This window comes from Solea solea, chromosome 1, assembly GCF_958295425.1.
Source record: "Solea solea chromosome 1, fSolSol10.1, whole genome shotgun sequence".
Lineage (NCBI taxonomy): Eukaryota > Metazoa > Chordata > Actinopteri > Pleuronectiformes > Soleidae > Solea > Solea solea.
The window spans coordinates 12,376,641-12,403,938 of record NC_081134.1 but is presented as its reverse complement, the minus strand read 5'-3'; the positions used below and the strand labels follow the sequence as shown (position 1 = coordinate 12,403,938).

The 27,298-nt window shown below is 40.4% G+C and overlaps 1 protein-coding gene across 1 annotated transcript; it reads left to right on the top strand.

Annotated features, from left to right (window-relative positions):
• The first annotated feature begins 56 nt into the window (after positions 1-56).
• On the top strand, positions 57-10,530 carry LOC131462067 (zinc finger protein 271-like). The gene is made up of 8 exons (XM_058632979.1): positions 57-161; positions 234-419; positions 540-631; positions 1,754-2,067; positions 2,488-2,545; positions 3,302-3,374; positions 3,459-3,693; positions 7,871-10,530. Exons 3-8 carry the CDS (start codon positions 550-552, stop codon positions 9,182-9,184), a joined length of 2,076 nt encoding a protein of 691 aa, XP_058488962.1. The 5' UTR covers positions 57-161; positions 234-419; positions 540-549; the 3' UTR covers positions 9,185-10,530.
• The last annotated feature ends 16,768 nt before the right edge of the window (positions 10,531-27,298 follow it).

Below are 27,298 nucleotides of genomic sequence, written 5' to 3'. Positions count from 1 at the left end.
GAAAATGTCTTATTCATAGTACTTATTCGCATGTATTCAGTGTTGCATATTTATGCATTGTACAATTTAATTTTAGGAAATTCATTTTTTAATGACGTGAATCCAGTTGGCTGTTAGTTCATTTCATTACCCAGGATGAAGGCATGCTGCAACACCTTAAAGTGAGTGACAATGGCATTGTGTGTGGTGTTTGTGCATGTATATACCCATGCTATAAACCTATATATTTATAGAAAATCATCAGAGGCAACGTTGTGTCTCCCTGGGCCAAGGAGGAGGACAGCATCTTCATTCTTTTTGAAGATGATGACCAAGTGGACCAGGTGATGCACTTCTTGTCTGGAGTCCTTGAAAGTACACAGACAGATAAGAAGTCTGCAGATCCAGTGGCTTTAATCATGGATGTACTTTTGCCAGAGGTGAGATATCAGACACTGACACTGATTTGTGGGCTACATATTTTATATGATTGCATATGTTTCCCTTTAACACATGGTCGCTGTTTAACACAATCTTAAATCTAAATCTACATGACACAGGTAACGATTTATGCCCTTGCACCTGTACACTTCATCTTCTCCCTGGACAAAGCCAAAGAGATGTACAAATGTGGAACTCAGTTTGACTGGAGGTAAATTGGATAGTTTAGGAAACTGTTAATCCAATCTTCACGACAGTTTATATCCCCTAATGTATGTGAGTGTCATTAATTACTTAATTATTTTGTTATATAACTTTGCCTTATCAGCAAGATAAGACTTCAGCTTCAGAGCCATGTCCGAGGAAGCAAGGTTCAAATTGGAAAGCTTTGCAGGGAAATTCTGAAAAGCCATACTCAAAACTGTTCAAAAATAGCTTAGTCTCTGCAATCACACTCCATTTTCTGTTTACTGTCATCCTGTCTCTGTTTTTTATTGTTATTTGTTTGTTTTGTAAAGTTTCCTTGAGTGTTGAAAAGGTGCTTAACATAAAATGCATTATTATTATTATTATTATTATTGTTATTATTATTATTATTATTATTATTATTATTATTATTCTTATTATTATATTATTATTATTTGTTAGGGGCCTGTAATCCCAATTTCCCAATCCCAGTCCAATTTTCTGGGGGAAAAATGCATGTTAGTAGTTAATAGATATATTATTCATTACTTGTATTCAGTACTTGGATTTGAAAGCTATGCTGAATTTAAAGGAGTTTTGATGAAGCAGTATACTGTAATAATGCATTTATATATTTTAGCAGTTTGGTTATAACATTTAATGGTTTACAGTGACTTTAATTATTCACAAATTGCATACAAAGTTCACCATAAATGTCAACACGAGTATTATATCCTTCTTTATTACTGTCGCCCACTGGGGTAACTTTACTTTGAGATATGCGTGTATAAATAAAGTTTCAATAAAAGTAAACGTCATCACGTTTCAAACGCGATCTCTGTGACCCAATCAGTGCCGAGTGGGCGTGTCTGTACTGTAGGGGCGTGTCTTGTACTGTGTCTGCGGTCTGCAGTTAGGCCTACTTGGAATAAAGCGGTAGAAGACGAGCGAGTGAATGGGTCATATGAGCTGCCCATACTGAACCAGTAGCCGGGGTACGCCTGACACAAAAACAAGCCAACCCCGCGGCATAACCCCGCCCACTCTCTACAGCTAGCAGCAAAACACCATGGATGCAAAACACACGTACTAGCTTGTTACTGTTATGGTTGACTCTGAGTTCTTGTCTGACCGTTGTTGATATAAGACAGGACGAAGCTTGTATTCGGGATGTGCTCCATCGCCGGGTGTGAATCGTGGCGTCGCAGCGCGCAGAGATTCACGTTACCGGAGGACCCAGAGAAGCGGCTGGAGTGGGTTCAGTTTGTTCTTGAAGTTAACGGACAGCGACTCAAGGAGTCGTCGTGGACGGACATCTCTGTCTGTGGAGAACACTTTACACACGACTGCTTTGAGTACAAGGCGACGAGTGGGGACGTGCAGCTGAAACCCGGTGCTGTCCCGTCACTGTGCATCAAGTCAGACCCAGAAGATGCTGTTGACATCTTTCCACATTGCGCGGTGAGTGCGTGAGTAGAGACAGCTCTGCGTCTGTCTGTCTCCATCAGTCAATCATACACAATTTTGTAATTTTATTAAGTATCAATATTTTGTTTGTGTGCATAAAACTGTAGTATGTAATTTTGTCAATCTTAATTAATGTCTGTTCCGTTCAAACTGTTGTTAAATGAGTTTAAATCCACTTTATTTTTGCTTTTATTTATTTTCTTCTCTATGTTGGCTGCTGAGTTTTACTTGAGGCTTCCCGGCATAGGCATCTACCTTACTATACCTTACTTCTCCTCGACAGTAGCAATCTATTATTGAGACAGACAGCCAAATAGGTTTGAAGTCACTGGTTAATGTGAAAGTGCAAATGGGTTAATAAACTGTATTGTTTCAAGCTTGTGATGAACTAAAAGTTTTTATTTTTGTGTTTAGGTCCCGGAGTCTGTGGAAACTACGGAAATCACTTGTCAGCGGGATGACCTGGAAACAGGTAACAAACCACCAGTCTTTTCTGAAAGCTCAAAACACCCCTCCCGTCTATTTTGCACTGGATTCATCTTTTTCATTTGAGCCATGCACGTCTCATAACGAAAAGAGGCAGTGAAAACTGACTTTCATCTCAATTTCAATGTCTGCATCTGTAGCAAATGCCACAGACATTGCACTTCTTGTCCCTGTTTCAAGGTTAAAGCATTCTAGCATTTCAGTTTTGTAACTTTAATCTTTAATCAGTTTTATTGTTACCTATGTATACTGAAGATTCCTGGACTGTGTTTGGGTAAGGAGAAATGGTTACATTATAAGAAAATATAATGCTTTTCAAAGGCAAAGAGTGTAAAACATAGCTGCACAAAAGCTCTACAGCAGAAATGCTGTGAACTGTGCTCTGAAAATGTGAACTACATGCAGCAGATCAGCACTGCTGTTCTTTATGTGCATAGTAGGTGTCTGCTTCAAAACTCAAAAATGCATGCTCTGGCTGGTTTGACTGTTTGGACACATGTCAACACAAGATGATGGCCTCTGAAAAACAAGCCCTCGCTGAAGTACATTCAAAAGGTTTTTTCCTAAGGCTACAGACACAATTTTATTTTTTAAATTTTAAAACCATGCACCTATACAAACATATGGGTACTATATATCAATTTCTTTCAGTAAAACGCTCTAAATGTTACACACTAGACCTTTTAAGAAGATTAAAATAATAGTCACAGTGTTGTAAAATAAAATGAGTATTGTGTCTCAGTTTCAGGTACTGTCACATCTGGGTGTGGCCAAAATGAACAAAATGTATGGAGCTCAAATCTGATTCGGAAAAAGTAAGTGACGGTTTTTGCTGACACTTACCTCACCTTTCCTCTTTAAACATGCCCTTAACAAGACTCATTCTCTTTCTTTTATAGAATTCCTCATTTACAGATAAAAGGCAAACATTTTGTGAACGAGAGCTGCCTGCTGCAGTTGTTTCGCCACAAATGTCCATCTTGTGACTGTAAACTTCACATGGAGAAAGTCACCTATGGGCCGTTGATTGTCATCAACCAGCAGTGCCTTCAGTGTGAGTACAGATTCCAGTGGAAAAGCCAGATCAATGCCAAGGTCCCAGCAGCGGAGGACATACCACCAGTAACCCAAAAGGTAAGTTTATCTTATTGCCCATGTGTAAATGAAAGTTTTTACAGTCAGACCCCAACGTAAAGTTTATTTACAAATAAAATGGATACAACTATAGAAACAATACATAATAACGTAAAAGTGACCTTAAAAGCCAGAGTCTCAGCAGCTCTGATATTGTCGGGCAGATTATTCCAGAGTTCAAAAAAGGCTTGGTGGTCTCAGTTTTTTTTAATCTGGAACATGGAATGACCAGAAGCGGCTGAGCTGTTGACCTCACTGCTCCGACTGGAACATAATAGTGCAACAACTCAGCCAAGTAAGATGGCGTGCTGTTATTTAGAGCTTTAAAAACAAGTATAAAACAATTATAAAGAGCATCCTGAAAGGGGAAGCCAAGACTGGGGTGACCCAGGGGTTCTCAAACTTTTTATAGCAAGTACCACCTGAGAAAATATTGAGCTCTTGAAGTTACACGTTATTTCCAACGTTAAAATACAGGCAGAGCAAAGTCCGCTACGGACTTTTCACAGGAGGCAGATTTATTCCCAATAAGATAATTTGCTCTCATCATCCTACTCTTCCTCACATATACTACACACACTGGTGTAGTGAAGTTAGATTAAGATGGAGCTTGTTTCTGATTTTCCTCCAAGTACCACCAGAGGAAGCTCACGTACCACAGTTTGAGTACAATGGATCTAACCCAAAGTCCCAAGTAGTGTACATTGCATTGTAGGACCAACATATAGAGATGGACAACCATTCACTCACACATTCACACCTAAGGTCAATTTAGAGTGTCCAATTAACCTCTGCATTTTTTTGGATCTTCTTGCTGTGAGTGTACAGTAACTCTGCAAGGTTGAATGAGAATATGAGCACAATCACAAGAAGCAAATATTTTTCCATCAACCTTTTAACTGCCGCTCAATCATATGGTTTAGCACATTTTGAGTATTCAGAAACAAGAAAATCATACAAGACATTTTCTGACTACGGTGTGTAATCTGCATTCAAGTGTAGTTTAAAAGCGTTCTCCTGCTCGTTTACAGCAAGTGTCGGTCGAGTGACGTATTTCCGGTTAAAACTCGCGCTATAGTCACGCATCGCACACAGGCAGACCCTTGCAATGCAAAAGATAGGAAAACTCTTTGGGCGCACCATTTAGCGTCCAAAGACCGCCCACAGCCGAGCGGCCTGGCCCAGAGAACGGATAAACATTTTTACTTCGGTAACTACCGGGAGTCCGGGACATGCTCTTGTGCGCCGCTGCAGATCTGACAACGTCAGTGTGGCCACACAGCAGGTGAGACACGTGATGACTGAGTCCATCATGCCTTTGAAACATCATACTATCACAACAAGAGGCAACACGTGTATCTCTCTGTCCTTGTGTGTGTGTGTGTGTGTGTGTGTCTCTCTTACTGAACAGAATTATATTACTTGATACCACAAGTATCATGTCTAATCATTTTTCAACCAAATGGTTGATTTGTCACTTTATGGTAAGTGTAGCAAAACTGAGCTAATGTAATTAAAATGTACAATTTGCTAAAAAAAAATTCTGTTCAGCTATTGCTGTAAATATGAAACATTAAGTGTTAGTACATCATGAATATGTTGAAAGAATTTCCTTTTTGTAAGTAATTTTTTTTTTGCACAACTACTAGATGGATGTTAAAACATTCTACTCTACAAGACCACACACACATCTGGCCCTCGTACCAGAAAACCCTCACTGATGCTGATGATGATGGCGACCCAATAGAAGATCCCGATTATCAGCCAACACAAGCAGAAGGTACTGGTGACAGTTCTTTTGAATCCCTGGATGAAGAAGAGGCTCCCTCGACAAGCAGACCTTCTACACAGCCGCCTCGTAAGAAGGGCAGGAAAGGCAAACACACCCTAGAAACAGTTAACTTGGAGGAGCAAGGGGACACTCATGATCCAAGTTCCCCCTCAGGCCCCTATAAAAGCACAAGACGAATCTGGAAGCATGAAGACATTGAGGAATTCCAGGTTCCGGATTGCAAATTTGAACCTCCTTTGGCTGTACACTCACCCTTCCTGTACTTCAAAATGCTCTTCACTGATGACATGATTGAACACATTGCTCATCATACAAATTTGTACTCTGCTCAGGAGTTGGGGGACCCAATAAAGACAAGCCCTAAAGAAATTGAGGATTTCTTGGGCATTCTTCTTTTTATGGGTGTTTTCAGCTTTCCTTCCATGGGGGACTACTGGCACCATGATTCACGTTTCAACGTGGTAGCTGATATTATGCCAAGGAGGAGATTCCAGCTGTTACGCCGGTTTATTCATTTCAACGATAATCAGCAGTGCAATGAGAGTCCAGACAGATTTTATAAAATCCGTCCCCTCTTTGAGATGCTTCGTGAGCGGTGTCTCCTGATTCCATCCACTCACAAGCACTGTGTGGGTGAATTCATGGTAGCTAATAAAGGCACAAGGGCTGGCACTCTCCGCCAATATATCGCCAACAAGCCAGATAAGTAAATTGTTCTGCCGAGCAAGTTCGTCTGGCATAATCCACGACTTGTTGCTGTATCAAGGGGTATCCACGTTCTTTAACGTTGCCCTCAGTGAGAAGGAGCAGACGCTACCTCTAGAAGCCAAAGTGGTGACAACACTTTGCAAAACTATAAAGCAGCCTCGGCTGTCTGTTGTCTCTTGTGACAACTATTTCACAAGTTTCAGCTTGGTCCAGAACTTGCACACCTCCTTAGGTGTCAGGTGCATTGGCACCGCAAGACCAAACCGCATCGGTGGAGCTCCCTTGATGGCGGACAAAGACCTGATGCAGAGGGGACGTGGAGCCTGTGATTACAGGTCTGCTGAAGGAGTGATGGCAGTAAAATGGTTTGACAATAAATGTGTCAACCTCCTGAGCAATGCCTGTGGGATCATGCCTTTTTCAGGTGTCAAACGATCGAGCAAAGAGTCCAGGACAAAGATCGCCATCTCATGCCCGTCACTCATATCTGCCTACAATGAGCATATGGGAGGAATCGATCTTTCTGACATGCTGGTACACATGTACAAGACCCCCGCCAAGTCAAGAAGATGGTATATTCCTCTGTTTGGATACATCCTTGATCTGTGCATTGCTAATTCCTGGCTGGTGTATAAGAGGGACTGTGGCCGATTGAATGAGAAACCAATGTGTCTTAAAAGGTTCCACCTGGCTGTCGCCCACAGTTTGTGCCAAGCCAACAAGCCAGCTTCCAAAGTTGGCCGACCATCACTCAGCTCTCCATCATCACAGAAGCAAGGCTACACCCCTAGACCCTCACAAGCGAAACCACAACCAGATGTCCGCTATGACAACGTGGGACACTGGCCTCTTCACTGTGACAAGCGGGGGCGATGCAATGTCTGTGCGAAGGGCGTGTCAAGGTGGAAATGTGAGAAATGCAACGTTTTCCTGTGTTTGAACGTAAACCAGGAATGCTTTGTAGCATATCATCAGAGGTAAAGTGGAGCTGATGCTCAAAACGCATCACAGAGATGAGGGGTGTTCAGAAATGTACTGTTTTAATGTTTGACAACGTTTTCCTGTGTCAGCAATGGCAAAGGAAACCAACAATTTGAGCACCTTGACCAAAAACTAGTGCTTACACATCTCTGAACCAAGGATGAGATGTATAAGAAATAAATGCAAATGGACTGAATGTGACAATTTTGTAATGTGGCACCTTAACACAGATGCAGTCAAGATGAAAATGTTAGAAGTGCAATATTTCCTTGTTCTTTCCTTTGCTGAAATGAAAACCACCAATGTTTTGTAGTAATTACCAGAAATAAATTGTATCCAATACCGTGGATATTTGTTGGTTGGTTATTTCTTTATACATTTATATTTATTGGACTTTTTCTACCATTTAATCATAAAGTGAAATCCTGACTATTTGGCAGAGATCAATATTTCAAATACTAAAGGGTCTGTTGAAAAAAAGAAACAAATTGGTCGTGTTTTTTACTCGCCCAAGGGAAGAAGAAAAGCTAATAAAAACATTTTCCATTGCTTTTTTCTCTATCTGATTGGGAACAATGTGTTTACATATGACTTAAGTCTCACAGAAGGAGGAGGAATGTTGATAAAACTGTAGCCTCTCTGTCACAAAGCCGAAAAAGTTTTTGATTGCCTTACTTGTCATTGTTTTGTTCACAGTTACTACCAACAGATGACTTCCCCAGCAGTGCAGGTTCCTCTGGGAGTGTTTCTCTGAGCGATGAAGAAAAAGATTCCTCAGATGAAGGAGACGAAGAAGATGAAGGCAATGAAGAAGGTATGAGTTCAGATGGGGAATGGAATCCAACTGAGGAAAGTTTGCTGGCTAAGAAGCTCACAAAGGACTCTGAGGAGGAAACTGAAGATGAAGGGAAAGAGGGAGAAGGTGATAAACCCCAAGGTGGCCTCAAAATGAAAGAGCTCTGTACAGAGTGCGGCAGTTTTGTCAATACACTAAAGTCTCACACATGTGAGCACAAAAGTAAGCCGTATTCCTGCCGTATTTGTGGCAAAAGATGTGTTAATGAAATGTCTCTCAGACGTCACAACATGATCCACAGTGAAACCTACGAACATCCTTGCAAATACTGCCACGTTACGTTCAGAACAAGGGTGGACAAACTTAAACATGAGCAGATCCATAAGAAACAAAAACGTCCCTATAAATGTCCCGACTGTCCGGAGAAGTTTGCGTCCCGTAAAGAGCGCTGTGTCCATCTGCCAACACATGGGGGGGAAAAAGAGATTAAATGTGGAATTTGTGGGTTTAAATTTAAGAATCTGCATCGTCTTCAGAGACATTCTTTTGTGCACACCGGACTGAAGCCGTACCAGTGTCCGGTGTGCGAGCGCGGCTTCAACCAGGCAGGTAACCTCAAATCTCACATGCGTCTGCACACCGGGGAGAAGCCTTTTAAGTGTCAGCATTGTGACAAATGCTTTAATCATAATGTGAGCTTGAAGAGTCATGTCCAGCGTTATCACGCCTCCAGTTCCGGGCACGGACGCAAGGAGGGCGAGATCAATGAAAGGCCAAGCGACACAGGCACAGACTCGGAGTCTGACAACCTAGAGAGAAAACAAGATACAGGAGAGGTGTTACAGACGGTGACGACCGAAATGAAGCCCACAGGAAGACCCAAAGGAAGACCAAAAAGTGCCACTGCAGGTGACCCGGTTCTTACGGCGCCAAACAAAGACAAGCGTTCAAAAAGAAAGACCTCCAAATCAAAGGCGTACAAGTCAAAGGAAACTGATTCCAGCGCCGAGGACAGTGAGTGTGACCAGATAAACAGCAGCTCATCTGACGATTCGGAAGACGAAGAGGAGAAGCCGACGACGCAGAGGAGCACGGGGAGGAAGAGGAAGAGACCAAAGCATGACAGTGATTCTGATTTTCACCCAGGAAATGAAAAAGAAAAGAGGAAAAGTTCCAGTTCCTTTGGGAGACAAAGGAAGAATGTAGTTGTGTGAAAAAACCCAACATTTTTGCAAACCGACGACAGACAGAAAGGAGACCTAATGAGTGGAGGACCATGCAGAACCTCTTTGTAGTGATGCCCTTTACAAACGTCCTTAGTTTACTCAAGCTTTTTATTTATACTTTTTTATTAGCGAAACTACTTTCAGATGCTAAGTAAGCCATTAAAGGTTACACTAATGTCGAGAGCTGTTTAGCTTGTCCTGGTAGTTTCCACAAAACCCTGATACAGAATGTAGGAAAGTGGTGACTAAGATACTCGGATAGACATAGCAGAGATGGATATTTTTGGGAAAAATAGCTATTTGATGAAAAAACATTTTATTGATAATGCCAGGTTCTAAAGAAGACACATTTATTCTCTTAAAAGTCAGTTTCTATCTTTTTTTCCACCACAGTGAAGTTACATAGTTTATGTCTGTAGAAAATATAGTGAATTGTTCTGTTTCATAAAGTTGATGGCTTCTCTCAGACTGTGGCAGTGGTAGCGAGTGGTAGAATTTGCAGTTTCGATGTCTGAATCTTCCATAGTTCTTGGACTCTCCTGCTGTTTTCTATAATACACTGGTTTCAGTTGTCGCGTCACGTTACACAGGTGAGCTCGTGCAGATGCAGCTGGTTATACGCCACAGTGAAGTAACAAAGACTTTTTGCCCTCTGGCGATGTGAAAATAACACACCTACGAAGGGCGACTCATGAAGCGCACCCTCGTGAACAGTCCATGGATAGCTTGCTGTTGAATGGCAACATTATAATTTGTCAGTTTGTGACAAAGTCCACCGATGCTGTGATTGTTTTGCTTTTGACGGATGGGATTTTAAACCTGTGAGGAATTAATCCCATGTGGAGGAGAGATGTGCAACAACTGTACAGAAAAGTAGTTCACGTCGTTTGTAGATAACGTGATAAATCATTCCGAACTGCTGGTGTGAACCGTGGACATTTGCAATTACATGAAACCAAAAATGTGACTGCCTTTTTATGAGTGTTTCATTTCATCAAGTAGATTTGAAAAGGAGTCGGTTATGTTTCTAGCTGTAAGCAACTCTAGAGCTGTGGATTAGTATCTTGCCAAAGGAGCAATAACAGCAGAACACATGACATTTTATCCCCCTGCAAACTGTCTTTCCGTCTGTTAGGATTAAAATGTATAGGTGTGTGTCTGGTGTTAACAGTTCCCACTTTGATCTAAACCCCCGACTGCCACACATTTATCCTTCTCACTCCTCTCTGTCTGTCTAATCTCGCTCCAAGGCTCATCAGGTTTTGTGTTAAAGTTGTTCAAGGACAAGTGCATTTCCCTCCTTTCAATAGGAAAAATGTGTCAGAAGAAAAAGATAAAATCGAACAGAATTAGTTTGATAACTAACTCTTTTAATTCATTTTGTCTGATTGCAATTTCACTCATTATTTCTCTTCCAAAAAAGTTAATGAGTCTGAGCAGACTGATGAATTCAGCTAGAATTTATTTCATACACTCTGCATTATGGATTTGTGCAACAAATATGTCTCTGTCGCAGCAGGTTCATATTTCTATAAATCATCTATTATGCAGCGTGGGACAGGCTTTGTAATTTCAGTCCCAGCTGACTTGGCTGTAATACTGGTTCTGTATTAGGGGAAAAAAACCTGAAGAAAATGTAATTTGATAATTCTACAGAGTGATCGTTTGTTTTTTGTTTTAGAATTTGGTCCAGTTAATAGCGCTGTTAATTCAGATTAATAGACCTTTAGTGTTTCTGAGTAAATCAATTAAATGACAGGTTGTAGTATAATTAAAAACTCTAAATTTTAGAAAAGCAGGGATGTGCTGCTTTTGTCATGTGCAATGGGTAAAGAATATTTATGGGATTTGGATTAAAGGTAGATTAAAGATTAAAGGTAGTGTACTCGGGCAAAAGAAAACTGAATGTCCATGCTGGGTTATTGCAGTCTTCATGGTTTATTTAGTCTAGTCCAAAGCAAACAAACAAATCCATCGTCTCTTCTGCTCTGGTAAAAAAACCATATGCCCGCCACCCAGGTGCACTCGAGTCTCCTACCTACTTCCTGCCTTTATACTTGCGAGTTTGCACGAAAGATAAACTAATAAAAGACTACACATTTTAAACAAAGCAATATTATCAACTATTATGTAAACAAATAAGCTATAATGAACAAACTATTCTATTAACTACCAAAAGAACAAACACTAATAAATAGTTCCAGCAAAAGGTTTAGATTCCAATAATTTTGATCATGTTGATTCTCGAAATTGGGTATTTCTTGTTCAAATACAGGGCACAAATACGAGGTGTGGAAGCCTCACCTCGGCCTGTGCTGTCCCTCACACACTGGGTTGATGCATGCCTGTCTGTTGCTTTGGCCAATATAATATTTACAGACACCACATTCATTATGCGCCGGGACTTTCCTCAGTCTGGCCGTCGTCTTTAATGAATGTGTGTATTCGGTCTTGTTGATCGCTGTGATCGGACATAAATCCGCAGTGAAAGGGCAAAAAGGTGAGGCGGACGGTGCCTTGCTGCTCTCGGAGGGTGCTGAGCAAATCTGCGCTCTGTCTCTCTCTCTTTTGCCGCTATAAATGTAACATTCTTTCTCAGCCAAATATGTACCGTACCTATGTGTCTGACTCTGAGGTGTGTTTATACCATTACAGCCGTTGAGGAGGAGTAATGTTAACTATGGCTCTCGTGTGTCATCGAGACATATTTTTTAGACACGTTTTAAAAAAGAAAAAAAAATTGTGACTAGAAGACTGGAGAGAAACTGTTTATATTCCATAATTGTTTACTCCACATCTTTTAATTACCTTCACATGTTCTCAGCCACTATTTTCTAACATTTATAATGTGTAAAGTGTCGAATTTCTGCATCGTCTGTGCTGGGATTTTAAACCACTATATAGTGTACTGCTAGTCACTTGATCACCACTAGATGTCCTTCTTGAGCCAGAAATACAGCATCATTTTCCATAGATATGAGTTAGGATCACTGCTGTCCTTCTCCCAACACATATTCACTTAGTGCGTGAGCTGTTACTTCTCTCACAATACCTGAGCCTGTTTGTCGAGTGGGTCCTCTTATCTTTTCCTTCTCCTCTCCTCTTCCCTTGGATGCTGTGCGTTCTCTTGGGGGAAGCACAGTTTTTGAGCATGTTATCTCTCCCACAGATATCCCCCAAATCCTTGAAAAAGCATGGGGGGATTGAGTTTTATTTCTGAGCAAAGTAACCCGCGATGCTGTCTGCTGCCGGAGATCACAAAAAAAAATCATGTATTTACTGCTTTGTTGTTGTTGTTTTTTAAATATATCATGATCACGCATGATGTATCACTCATTCTTTATTGTTTCTGTCTGTTTTTATGAATCACCCCCCTCTCTGCGTCTGATCATGTTTCAAGACATCGGCTGAATAATCTGAGCCACGCTCAGTTGGCGGAGAACTAGATTGACGCTTTGACGTGGAGTGGACATGAACAGTGCTCCAGTGTGTGCATGATAGTGTTTGTTTGGCACTCTAAATTCCCTCAGAGATTCTCCTCTCCGCTTCTAAGTAGATGTGGGAGAGATACGTGGTAAAAAATAAATTGAGCGGAGATTAGAAAATGAAGAGGATATATAAACAAGCAGGCGCACAGAGAGCAACCTTTAGCTTTTATGGTTTAAGAAATCATATTTAAAAGGTTTCTACACCTGGGAACACAAATGCTCTACAAATGTCATCAGCCAAACCAGCAGAGATTCACCTGCATGAGCCGACTGACATTTTCCTGTTTACCCCACCCAAGTATCATGTGCGTGATTTTGTTTTGACAAATCCTTTCATTTGGTCATTGGCTATTTAACCATGTCATGTCAAATCAAGGTCTAATGGATCCTAATATTTTTTTCTACCATTACATAATAATTGATATTTCACTGAAATACGATCTAAAATGTTCCTTTAAAGCTCCAGTGTGTAACATGTAGAATCGTCTATTGGCAGCATTTGGATAGATTAACCAAATATTAACTGTATGTTTGTATAATTGTGTTGGTTTTGTGTCCTTAAAACAGTCTTTAACCCTCTTAAGACCATCATGATAATCGGGCCGCCTGGATTTATTTAGATTTTATGGCTGTAGAATTGTCATAAAATGTTGAAAATTAGTGATTTTTTTGCCCCTTTTTCCAAGATAACTTTCACTTTCAATATCTGGCAGTTATTCAACCGTTTAGGAATTACAGTACTGAGAAGCTGACGTCACAGACGTGTAACGCGCTGCAACCGTAATGACAAGTAGAGCTGCAGCTAACAATTATTTTCATAATCGATTAATCTGTCAATTATTTTCTTGAATTTATCGATTAATCGTTTGGTCCATACAATATCAGAAAACCTTAAAAAATGTTGATCAAACATGGAAAGGATGATGTTCTCAAATGTCTTGTTTTGTCCACAAACCAAAATGATTGACTTTTAATGATTTCTTTGTTATCCAGAGCAAAGAAATGAAGAAAAGATTCATATCTAAGAAGTTTAAAAAATTGAAAATCTTGTTTTAATCATGAAAAAAGCTTCAAACCGATTCATCGATTATCAAAATAGTTGTCAATTAATTTAGTAATTGATTAATCCATTAATCGTTCCGGCTCTAATGACAAGTATATGGGCGCAAAGCTCTACCTTACCTTTTGAAGAGACACCTTTCCCTGGAACACTTGGGAAAATAGAGGTGAGCAGAGGGATCTGTTTCTAACAATCTGCACACTCACCACTCACCAATAGGACCTTTAATGGAAGCATGATCCACGCAGCATTTGTATTCTGTTATTACAGGAACCCCCCGTCCTCCTTCCGTCTCGGTCTGTGCAGCATTACCTCTATCACTATAGTCTCCTGCTTTTCTGCCTGGTTGAGTGGCAAGCATTAGCTTTCTCCCCAGTCTCCGTGCAACGTTGTCAATCCAAAAACAGCAGGGACTGAGTAGTGTGTCAAGGATGTCTCCCTGAGTTGTGTTAACTGTTAGATCTTAGTCAGGGATGAGCATAAATTTGATGGGAGAGGGCCCCTAAAAATCCATACTGTTGTCAGTGTTGAGTTTAAATCCACATGCAATCCTCACAATAGGTTTTTCATAGCCGCTGTGCTTGTCAGATAGTCATCTCTCTCGTGTATACCATCACTACATGGTATATCTAAATATACAGCATGTGCATTCCGCTCTCTTGTAAGTGAAAAACAAGAAACCCTCCCCGTGAAACCTGAGGGAACAGATTTTATTTGCAGAAAGGTGCTCTATGAGACATTTATTCCAAAGAGCTCACCAAACCCACACTAACAGCTTAGCAAGTATTGATAGCCAGCAACAGTCAGGGTTGTTTGTTGCTGTCTATTGCTAATTTTGTGCCTTATCTAATCAATTCATGTCACTGAATTTTTTTAACCCCACCAAAAAACGAATTTAGTCAAGTACGCATTTGCGGTTTTAAGATGTGCAGTGAGGCAACATGCTGCTTATTTAAAATTCACTTGGAGGGCTGTTTCTCTGCCTTCAACTTTCCAGTGGAGATAATTATACCTGACAAATAATATCAACTTACAGGAGCTGCAGCATATTGCATTAACTCTGCCTGTTGTTATCCTCAGCAGGAATAAAACCCTCCCTAAGACACCGCCATATAAAAACAACAACATTGCGAAACGGGGAAAAATAACTGCTAAGATACTGAAAGTCATGTATTTTCCGTGGCAATATTTGTGTTATTTATGTGTTTAAAAATGTTGGATACTCAAAACTATGGGACTGTATCTAAGAAAAACAAAGTTTTACCTTATCCTTTTTTGCACAGGTTGTTGTACTACAAATATCTTTTAAATACTTGATTGTAAGGAGCCCTGATTGGTAACGAGAGGAGTGACGTACCTGAATCCGTCTCCTACATACAGTAGTTAGTTACTCACAAGCAAACCCATGAAGAACAGCTGAGAGCAGAACACGAGAGGTGACAGACACCGTCGAGTGGCTGTGACACTACCAGAGACACAGTTTTCTGTTTCTCCAAATCAACACAGACAAGTCACATTTGCACTCGGCTCCTGAGCCCGAAGAGTGATGCTGATGCTGATGCTGATGCTGATGCTGATGCTCGTCTGTTGTGGCTCTATGGCAGTGTCGGATCAACAACTCTGACAGTGAATTTTACATATCTCAAATGTTTTTTTATTATTTGTGTACATAGCACTGTAGCGTTTCCACAGTGGACATTATCCTCTGATCCAAGTTGCGTCATGTGGTTAAACATGACATTTACTGTAGTCACAGTTAGTTATGTATGCACTCATTCTCTGTTTGATACTGTAACATGACACAGTTGGAAAGACGCCGTAATTAGGAAATATAATTGATAAAGATGTCTTCTTAATTTGCTTGTTTTGTTTTCCTGCGTGTGCTTTAACGCTCAGCTTGAGACTTGAGGAATTGATGCACCTTTATTCCAAAATAAATTAAACCTGTAGTGACTTTAAAGGCAGGAGCAACTTGTTTGAGCTCGCCCTTTTTCTTGCTTTCATTATTCACCCCCCCCCCCCCCACACACACACACACACACACACACACAGAGCTGCTGGGGCCACTGCATTTGCTAGTTTTCTCTGACCTCGTATAATCAAAACAGGCAGCCAGTTCAACAATCAACTCATAGACGTGGTTTCATATTTTCCTTCTTATGTCTGGACGATGTTTCCATCACGCCTAATTCTCTCTGGCAGTTTTCCTCTCCTGCTGTCGACTTTATTCTACGTAAAAAAAAAAAAAAAAGCTTGTGAATTATGCTTTGATCCAACTTACAGCATTGAAATAATATTATAATATTCCCTTTTCTTCTGTGCATTATACCCTCTTTTCATTTGACTAACATTACTTCTTCTCCAGTGATGCCTTGTTCCCTTTTCCTCTCTCATTACACAGTTGCCCCTGCACTTATGAACTTATGAACACATTCGCAGTTTCTCTCCCCTCCTCCATTCTCCCATTTCACCTCTCTCTGGTAATGCTTACCCATCCAATTACATCCCTTCTCATGCTTTACCAGCCAAACATGAGCAATTGGATTTGACTTAAGTTTGCTGGCTCCAGTGCAGAAGAACGGCAGGCCCGAGTGTGTGTGTGAGTGTGTGCAGATGAGTTAGCGATTCAGAGAGGTCATGAGAAGGATGTACCAATGGAATCATGAATATGTATTAAAATATCATTTGCTTTCAGAGACGGGTTGTTGGGCTGAACTGTGCTGCTGAGTACAGCGTGCGGTTATCTTTCCATCTCACTGCAGCCGTGTTAACACACACACACACACACACACACACACTGTATATGCTGACTTCCAAAAACATAATAGCAATTGTACCACTGCCAATTTTCTTGCTCTAATGATTTAAGTCAACAAGCTTAACAAACAATGTTTGATGTAACTTTCAGTGGGTTTAAAGAATAAGGCCTGGCTGGGAATAATATGGGTAATGCAGCTCACAGTGGTGAAGTGTAAATATTGTCGGATGTTAAAATTGCCCATTTCCCCCCATTTTTCCACCCCATTGTCCCGAAGGTTTGTAAAGACTGTGAGTGATTTGACGAGCTTGAATACAATTTACTCTCAAAATGGCACCATTCCAAGGTCCATGGGTCGTTTCTTTGCAATGGTGAAATAATGGCGCTGACCTCATGGCATATGTACTGCTGCCTGCTTAGAGTGAAAGTAAGACAAATATGATGCATCAGGAACATTATGGCGCATGTAGCAGCGACGCTATCAACTCACGGCGCCATTAGACGAAGGACAAAGTGGACATCGTTCTCCGTGAAGTCCATTCACAGATCATATAAAAGGATATACAGGGTGTCTAATGGTGTTTGATAAGCACTCTGAGATGATTATCGTTGGCCCCTGTCTGTCCATGTTGTCACGCCACTGCTTTTAATGGACTTGCATAAACATGGCACAGTTCTTTAGTGGCACACAGTGAACCTGAAACCACATCTGATCTACTGCAAAAGAACTGCCTTTCGTGACGGTACCAAGCCCATGGACAAAAATGAAACTTTGATTTGACTTTGTTTTCAGTAAATGTCCATTCTTGTTCCGTTGTCTCGTATATGAAGCATGAAATATTTTTGGAAAATTTAAAAAAAAAAAAAAATTAAAATTAAACTTTTATGCAGATTGCGGCAGTAAGAAGTTAAAGACACTGACTCCAGCGAGTGTGTTTTTGTAACACACATGCGATGTTTGAGGGTAACTGACAGTGTGATGTGAAGGGAAAGGAGTGTTTTAAATGATAATTTAGCTCTCCATGCACATTGCTCCGTCTGGGAGCTGCAGCTCAGTTTACTGTTTTGTTTCTCTCTCTTATCACTGGGCTCTCACAGTAAATCCTACAGGAAAATCCATGCCTATTAAGCCAGCCTGTAGCGTTCAACATGAAACACTGTGCGTGAAAGTAAGTCATACGGATGGGGCTTCTTGTGCATGAGCCGGTTTAGGTGCGCTGTACTATACTGTGTGTCGTATCAGTTTAGTTTAATCGCTAGAGAGTAGACATTTGAGATTAGTGAATGAGTGACTTTTTCAACTTTTACACGCATGCACACATTGTTAGGGGCGGGGTGTGTGGTCCTTGACAGTTTGGAAATGACTACTGGGGGTTTTTAACAGACAAAATCAAAATGCTAAGTGAATTAAGCGCTTGTTATCTTGCGCGAGGACAGAGCAGATGGGCAAACTGAATACATCTGATGATTCTAATGAGATCCAGCTTCCTCGTGGAGTCATGCTGGAATCGTCTCTTGCTTTTAAAACCTCTCTGATTGCAGCAGCGTTTCCTAAAAGAATGTGTAAGATTTATGCTCGGCTGCTGCCCAAGGTGAAGGAGTATTAACTGCGGCGTGTTGACTGTCGGTCAGAATGAACCACGGGCCTGTCTGTGGGGAGAAGGTGATGCAAGTGTAAGAGAGGGAGAGTGAAGTATACATACAGGAAATTAAAGGGGGAAAGAACGTGTATTAAGCGGCATCTCCATTACGTCCCATTATTTCTTCCCTTGAGCAGAAGGCTCCACAGGGGCACACACACACACACAGATACGGACGCAGCGCTGTGATGTGTGTACCACTGGATGGGCAGTCAGACGCCAAGATTGATGGATTCCGTTCTAAATTCTAGAGAGATGCCAGGGTCATTTAGGGCACACACACTCTCTCTGTATCCAAGTCGCAGGCAGACTCTGCTCCAGCAGCTCCATTACCTTAATGGTAATACAGCTCTGGGGAAAAAAAAGGAGAGCAGGGAGACAGTGAAGAGCAGGACAAAGACAAGTACTCCTTTGCCCGGTTAAGAGAGGATAAGCAAGGTCAGTCTCGATCATGTTATTTCATGATCATTTGGTCTCCCTTACAGAGTGTAATGGAGCCCATCAGCATCAGGTCATCCATGTAAGTACCTGACAAGTTGTACATGGAGCGAACCTAACAGTTAGAGTTGGTTCTTGGAGTGAGGAAATGCACTCGGTCTGCCGCAGCCTATACATTTCCACTGCTGTCTGTGAAACTAATAACGAGATTGTTCACTGAATTGAATTTCCCCTTGATTGGTTCACTCAGTGGTTTCCAATCCCCTCCGTTTCTTGTGATCCCTTAATAATTAGCCCTGGTTGTGAGCAGCAATCATGTATTGTTGTTGTCCTTGTTAGACAGCAGTTACCTCATCACATTACACTATACAGTAAGTGAAAGGCGTTTAAAGCCTTAGTGCCGAGGTTGTGTTGTTCCTGTTGTTGTCATGCTGCCTCTGTTTGGTCTCTGTGAACAGAAATGATGTCAGATTATTTTATTTGCTGCATCCTTAATCTGAGAATGGACTCTGTCAAGAAGAACTGTCGGACCTGAATGAGGCAGCATTGGTGTCATGTTAAATTTTGTTTTTTTAGTTTTTAGTCAGGTATTTATTTATAAAACTAAACAACAAGTATATTTTCTCATAATCTTTCTCACTTTCTCGCTACTCAGATATTCAGCTGAACTTTGAATAAGAGAAGTGTAAGAAATTAGAACAGTGGTTAAACACCAACACACTTATCTGCATTTCAAAAATGTCTTTCATCTTTTGTGTCCTTGGAGAAGACAGTGATCTCTGAAATGACACCACAGCTAATGCCTCAAAATGGCATATGGCGGTGCTGCAAAAACACAAGCTCTTGAAAAATGAGGAAGTCACTGAAATATATATATATATATATATATATATACATATAAAAAAAACTGACATCAAAGCATCAGTCAAAAATCTTTGATGCGCCCAGGACATTTGGAGCAGATTTCTCTTTCCAGTGGCGGCCGTTTGTTCTACAGGAAGTTCATTACTCTCTGATCAGCCACAGAACAGATCAATAGTGTGTCTGTGTCTGATGGACAGACAGACACAGAGACAGAGACAGAGAGAGAGAGCGTGTGTGTGTGTGTGTGTGTGTGTGTGTGTACGGTGTATGTGTTTCAGTTTGACTCTCACTGTCACATCACTCTGAGCTGTCCTCATGACTCATGGTGGGTGGGAAAGAGGGAGGAGTGCATGGATAGATGGACGGATGAATGACAGGAGGGAGGAGAGGGATTTGCTTTCGTGATCAGAGCTTTGACATCTGTACATTTAATTAAAGCAGTGTGTGTGTGTGTGTGTGTGTGTGTGTGTGTGTGGGTGTGCCTGCAGGCACAGTCCTGCCCCTGCTGATGGTTTGTCCTTCAGTTTGGCCAAGGTTAACTAATTGGATATGTGGAACATGCACATTTCCTTTTTAAATCTCTTCCTCTTTTCTCCATGTTTTTTTTTTTTTACACATCTGCCTTCATACAGTGCTGTGAAAAAGTGTTTGCCCCCCTTCCTGATTTCTTATTTTTGTTGCATTTCAGATTATCAAACAAATTTAAATATTAGAGAAAGATAACCCAATTAAACACAAAATGCAACATTTTTAATTGATGATTTTATTCATTAAGGGGAAAACCCTACCTACATTTCCCTATGTCAAAAAGCAACAACTGCAATTAAGTGTTTGCGATAACTGGCAATGAGTCTGTCACAGCGCTGTGGAGGAATTTTGTCCCACTCTTCTTTGCAGAATTGAATGAATTCAGACATATTGGAGGGTGACTGAGTGTGAACCGCCTTTTTAAGTTCATGCCACAGCATCTCAATTGGATTCAGGTCCAGACTTTGACTAGGTCATTCTTAAAAAACCATTCAACAATTCATTTTGTTTTTTAAAGCCATTCAGAGGTGGACTTGCTGGTGTGTTTTGGATCATTGTCCTGCTGCAGAGCCCAACTGTGCTTCGGCTTGAGGTCACAAACTGATGGCCACGTATTCTCCTTCAGGATTTTTTGGGAGAGAGCAGAATTCATGGTTCCATCAATCACAGCAAGTCGTGCAGGTCCTGAAGCAGCAAAGCAGCCCCAGACCATCACACTATCACCACCATGTTTGACTGTTGAAATGGCTTTCTCATCTGTTCCTGAATTTCTTTAGTTTGTGACATGATGTCTTCCTTTCTTGGGATCTTTCTGCCTACTTCACTTTGTCTGACAGGTTCTATGTCAGTGATCTCTTGATTCAACAGGTCTAGCAGTAATTAGGCCTGCGTGTGACTAGTGAAACTGCACTCAGCATTTACTTTTTCACATCTTTACTTGGGTTATCTTTGTCTAATATTTCAATTAGTTTAATAATCTGAAACATTTAAGTGTGACAAACATGCAAGAAAATAAGACATCAGGAAGGGGGCAAATACTTGTTCACAGAAACTGTATTTATATCTGCACGCACTAAAAAGAATGCTGGGTTATTTTAAATACCCAAATGTTGGGTTAAGGCTGTTGGGTCATACTGTAGGTTGGGCTGGTTTTACCCAACATTGGATTACACATAGTGAAACAGGTTAGAGATGGAAATATCATTCACATCAGACATTTTCATGCAGACAATAACCACACCATGACTTTTAGGGCCCGGCAAAAATGCTAACCACTACACAAACCTTGTGGCCGCTGGTGGAACATATGCTGAAATATTATTATTAATAATAATAATAATAATAATAATAATAATAATAAGAATGAGAAGAAGAAGTTGGCAATAATGACATATATAATATGTATCTAATTCTTTGACAGGTGTATGTCATTTTGACTTTCAGCTTCTTATGCTACTGTTTTTGGTCAAGGTGACTTGTGAGATAGTCCCAAGAGAGTCCCAACAATCCACAATGACAATACCCTCACAATATGTGGCCCTAACAAAATAATTCTGTTCATTTCTTAGAGATGGAGGAATCTGTGAGGAAGAAAACCTTGCAATGGAAACTTGCTGAATTGCTCTGAATATCTATAATAAAACCTGCTGGGAGTTTGAAATGAGTGCAAAGCAGTCATTTATGGAGTTGTTACATAGGAGTGACAGAATGTTTTTCTGTATGCCAGAATGATTCATGCCGGTGTCCCTCTGTGGTAAGTGGACAAGTCATTGAGCAAACATGCAGTCACATATTAATCTTGTTTCAGCTCTATTTCAAGGGACTAAAAAAAGACAACATCCCAGCTAATGGTATCAATAACCTTTAGAAGTCCTTTTTTATTACACTCACGAAAGATGGAAACATGCATTTAGGGCATCCTCTCATGCTGATACTATAAGTGAGTTGTCATTAAATCATGTGGATGTGAAAAATATCTGCCTCTTCATCCACTCCAGTCCAGTCAAGGTCTTAGTGGTAAGTGCATGAGTTTTATTCCTTTTTGAATATTTCTGAAGGCTATGATATAGCTATGATCCAGACAAGGTCAACAGGGTCAGGGGTTAAGAGTGTGTAGTTCTGTGATGTGACTGCTGACGGTGGTTGTGCTTTGCACCCTGTCACCAGTGACGGTCTTATTACAGTAGAAGTGGACAGTATGTGTGTGTGTGTGTGTTAGCTGGCTGTGTGGTGTTCAGACACTAATGCAAATAGGCACCTCAAGGGCAAAATACAGTAGGAGGGCAGGGATATGTCATCACTAATAAAAAGCCTGTGTGTGTGTGTGTGCGTGCGTGCGCGCAAACACGCGCACATGTGCAAACACATTAATGCTGATGCCACCCAGCAGCCAGGAGTCCAAAATAATTACAGCCATCCCATGTGAGAACAGAGTGTCTGGCACAGGCCTTGACTGCTGCTCCGCCCCTCTACACAACTACTCCTCTCTGCTCTTTTACTCCTGGCTAAAATTACGCCTCCACACCAGAGCATTCGACGCACTTTTAATCTTCATAAGACTCGCACCTTTTTACCCTTTCATCTCCCGTGAGGAGTGCAGACACACACCTTTTTTAAGGGTATCATGGAGAGGCTTTTGATTTTGACAACTCCAATCTTCCAGTTTACCCGTGTTGTCACCTAGCAATTATAACCATGTCACATGTTCACAGACACCACTGGTGTTTCTTAAATGACTATTTGTGAGCTTCTTGTGGGTTTTTATTCATTTATTTATTTTTCGCTATGGTGACTAGTCATACTGGTTTCATATTTAATTTTATTAAATCTGTGTCGTGGCTGTGTGAACGTAACACCCCAAATGCCACACACCAAAAAACACATACATTTGCTATTGTGTCTATATCACGTGACGTTGTCGTTGTCAGCCTTATGTTATGCGTGTTTTATGTGATAGAGTATGTGTTTGTACTGTAATTAGCGACTACACTGACTGCTAAGGCTGGCTACCTGCGTTAGCATGCTGATCTCCATGGCAGCCGCCGCTGTCACAATAAGCAATTATAACGGAAACATCACAAAGCAAGTATATAATATGTCTATATTATACGTACTTGTAGTATATAAGTACTGTGTACAAGCAAGTGACCCAGCATATCACTTAATTTATAATATCAGTTAACCTTCTCCCAAGGAGTTTGTGGTTTCAGTTACTGTTTAATATAGTTTGTCCAAATATTAAAATATGATCCAATTTACAGTCAAACAAAAAAGAATGAAATGTAGTGGAGCATGAGTACTATGTGAGTGACAGGTATTGCCCAATGCTGAACTCAAGGCTTTAAAAATGGGAGCTCACAAATGTGGGTGACTAAATAGTAGGTTTCTATTTTTTTCTTTGATTGTAAAACTTAAACTGTATAGTAAAATTGGACATAGACTTCTGGTATTGAAATCGCCACCGGGGAATGACTCCGCTGTTGCACAAGTGGTATATGACATTAACTGGGAAAATGAGCCTACTTCTCACTTGATTTATAACATTGTTAAACATTTTCTTGAGGTGTTAATGGGCTCAATTACTAGATATTGGGTCTTCTTCAACAGGACATGATGTCACATTTATAAATGATGTTCCCATTTAGAGTAAAATAGAGCGTGCTGCTGGCTGAGTTGCCAGTTTTTAGGTTGTAAAAGGTGAGTTCTGAATGGGTGATGCCACCATCAACTGCCACTTGGTTCCAAAGTAAATAATCAATTTAAAAAAATGTCCTTTCCTCTAATGTGATATGTTATTTTTTAACAGGGATGATATGGATAAAATATGGTTAAAAACATAGTTAATTTAAAAAAATTTATTAAAAAAAGTGGAAAAGCAGCAGAAACTTTTTGCAGCCACCATCCCCGAAGAGGCTTTTGAGTTGTGAATTGACTTAAAACAACTGCATTCAAGAGCTGTCCAGGTCCAATTCCCGACAGGATGTTGCATAGTCCAGTTGAAATTGTACTGTTGCTTGTTCTGTGGGTTTTGTTAAACTGAGAAAGGGCACATGAGCCAAAGAGAGCGCACATATCCTCATGACCATGCAGGAAACAGCCTTCTGGCCTTACACAATAGCTGCTGAAATCCCTGCTGTTCACTTCAATACCGAGAGGCAACACAACACTGCTGGAATCAGAATGACTGTTGGATCTGGTTTCAGTTCAGTCTTTTTGAGAATAATAGTAGTCTTAACTAAAGAAAGATCTGACATTGAATTGTCTTCACAACCTCCAGGAGTGTCTTTTCAAAAATGTCTATATTTCAGAATATAGCCAGATTTGATGCTCATTTATAATATTACTGCTCACCATCTGCTATGGCTACTCACCTCACATTCACTCCTACTTACTGAAATCTGTAAGAAGCTATAAAACCAGGTCTTTTTTTAAAATGATTGTGTGTACTATTTACAGATAGAGTACTGCAATCTGAGGAGCTAAATCTTCATTTACTTCAGCAGAAATGAAAATCATGTCAAGACTGCTCATTTTTGCTGTGAGGAGTTTGTTATTTAGCAGCGTTCCAAAGGGTGCAATGTTTGATGTGTGTGTGTGTGTGTGAATCAAGCATTCGTCTTCAAAACCTTTGCCAAATGATTTCCCTGTCATCGAAAGCGCACCTATGATGTTCAGATTTAAAGGAATCGTCGTTCAGCTAGTTGTTTCCTCTGTTGTCAAAGCCAAAATTTTGCGTTTTCCCCAATACGTTGAATGTTGAATGAGTCAGTTATTCAAAAAGCACATTGTAATCAAACTTATTGTATCAGTAGATAATAGTAAATCTTCCCCTCAAACGTCACTGCAATCAGCAACCAAATGAGTTAACATTCGGGGGTAGAGTAATGCAGAATGCTAGAGGTAATACAGTAACAAGCACAAAGATAGAACATATGTTGAACTTGCCTGTCTGGAAAACTTAAAATAAAATGTCCGAACCCCAAGTTCTCCTGCATATCCCTTTCTGCTCAACCAGCCATCATCACACACACACTAATGGATAGCTGGGATTCTGGAGATGTGCACGCTTGGTCCCCAGTGAGTCTTTTTAAGATATGCAACACCTCTCCCCTCTATCCAACACAGTCCCAACAAAGTGAAAACAAAATGTTTAATAAAACTCTATATACTTTATAAAAAGTTTTATTTGTCTTGATAACTGAACATGAGAAAGAAAATCAGAGGTGGGAAGTAACGAAGAACTAAGTACTTTATTACTGTACTTACCCTGTACATTTGAAGACATATTTCTGTACTTTTTACTCCTAACATTGTCAAAACTGGCTTGTTACCTTTTGTTACCCTAACTTAAGACACTTGAAGACTTAGTTGTAGAGCTTTTGTTAGTTCTTTTCCTTGGGTGTATAGTTCTTTGTTTCTGGTTGTTTCTTGGTTTGCCCCGCTTTATGTGTGCACCTGGGTTAAGTCTTACTTCCTGTCCTGGCGACCCTCCTGATTGTCTGCCCCACCCTAATTTGATTCAACTGTGTCATATTAGTTTCACCTGTGTTTGATGATGCCTGCCTCCCTATTGTGTCTGCACTCCCTGCTGTCTTTGTTGGTTCATTCCAGTTTCTGTGCATTCTGATACCTGTTCAATTCATCCTATATGAGTTCTGGTCTGTGTTCCTGCTCCGTGGGTTTCAGCTACTCAAAGGTATTGTTCAGTTTGAGTTGTATCCATCCCCTCCTGCGTTGGATTGTTTGTTATATTGTTTCATTACTTTTTATTTTTGTAATCCTGCATTTGGGTCCTAATTTTTTTGCAAACTGTGACATAAGTATCGATAAAATCCTAAAGTTTCCCGTACCATGGCATCATTATTACTGTGAAAGACATTTCAACAAAGATCCAATTCCATTTTGTTTGCAAATCCATTAACTCCCCTCTGTGACACACATACATTTTAAGAGTAAATGCAATCATTGCTTGTTTCCATCCAATTTCTCTTTTCCACATATTCAGAAATGTGCATTAATGTAGTTGAATAGAAACAGCCCGGAATTGATTTGTTTATCATGTGCACACAAAAGCACTTGTTTACTGTCACCAGTCCTGCAAGACAGCTGTTGTTTGAACACTCTTTCACTGCTCGGAAAACTGAACCGGTCGTAAACTCTGCCTCAATATGATTGTGACAAATTATAGCAAACTGTGTTTATGTAAACATGATGAAAGCCCTAAAAATAAAAGGCATATCTTGTGCAACTTTAGAGTAAAAGGAATTTGGAGGTCTAATTATTTTTCACCTCTCGCTAAGCTATAGCAATATCAGGAGCACTGTCCCCCCCCTTTTTTGACCTATTTTGTTAGTAAAATTTGATGCAGATGTTAATTCTCGTGGCCGAGCCTCCTGATAATAGAGACTTCAGTGTGCACTGGATGCCACTAAACAAGTTACTCTATTGAAAGACAAAGTGCTGTAATCTCCTCTGGGTGTTCCAAGAGCCTTTAATTATTCATAGATTAATAGACTGTAAAAACGTGTGTCCCCAGACAACCACTTTATGTCCTATAACTCTACCTCGCCATTTTTCTTCAGCTGTGCACCGGAATAGTCTGAAGAAGATAGTGTGAGTTTTTTTTCATCAGTGGGATTCACTCTCCCATTTGTTTATTAAAAAAACAAAAACCACAATAAGATTGATGACATACTGATAGTGGAAGTGGATGTGTCTGAAGATGGAAATCTAACTTGACTAAAACGTGTAAAAAGAGTTTTAAATACAGACGTCCTCAGAAGATTTATTTCACTGATTACTAGGTTAGGGTTGAATGATTTGCATCATTCCTCTTTTGTCATCGCCCATTAAACATGAACTGATAAAATGTTTAATTTTAACACTTTGTTGGACAAAAGGCAACGCAATGACAAAACAATACAACAATTGCCCCTTCAGTTGGTGAGGTAGAGACTAGTTATTGTCAAGGGGTTAATTGTGAATCATTTCTCTTTAAAGTTGCACCCAGATCTATAGATGAGTGAAGCAGACGGGGAGTGTTGTGGTGTTGCAGTTACGTAAGTAGCATGATTTTGTGGAAACGTGACGCAACGCCCTTTAGTTACACACACAGTATAATACCCAAGTTTTCTTTGGAGTTTAACAATGTCGAGCTATATAGTCTGAACGAGGTTGTATTTTGCTGTACTTCCTTATTTTCACCAGCAGGGTGTGCATTAGTCACACATGCGCTCATCACGGTCATAGTTCCTTTGTTTGTTTTCCGACACCAATGAGAACAGAGAGCAAGTTAATGTTAAATGTTAAATGAAGAGTGGATAACAC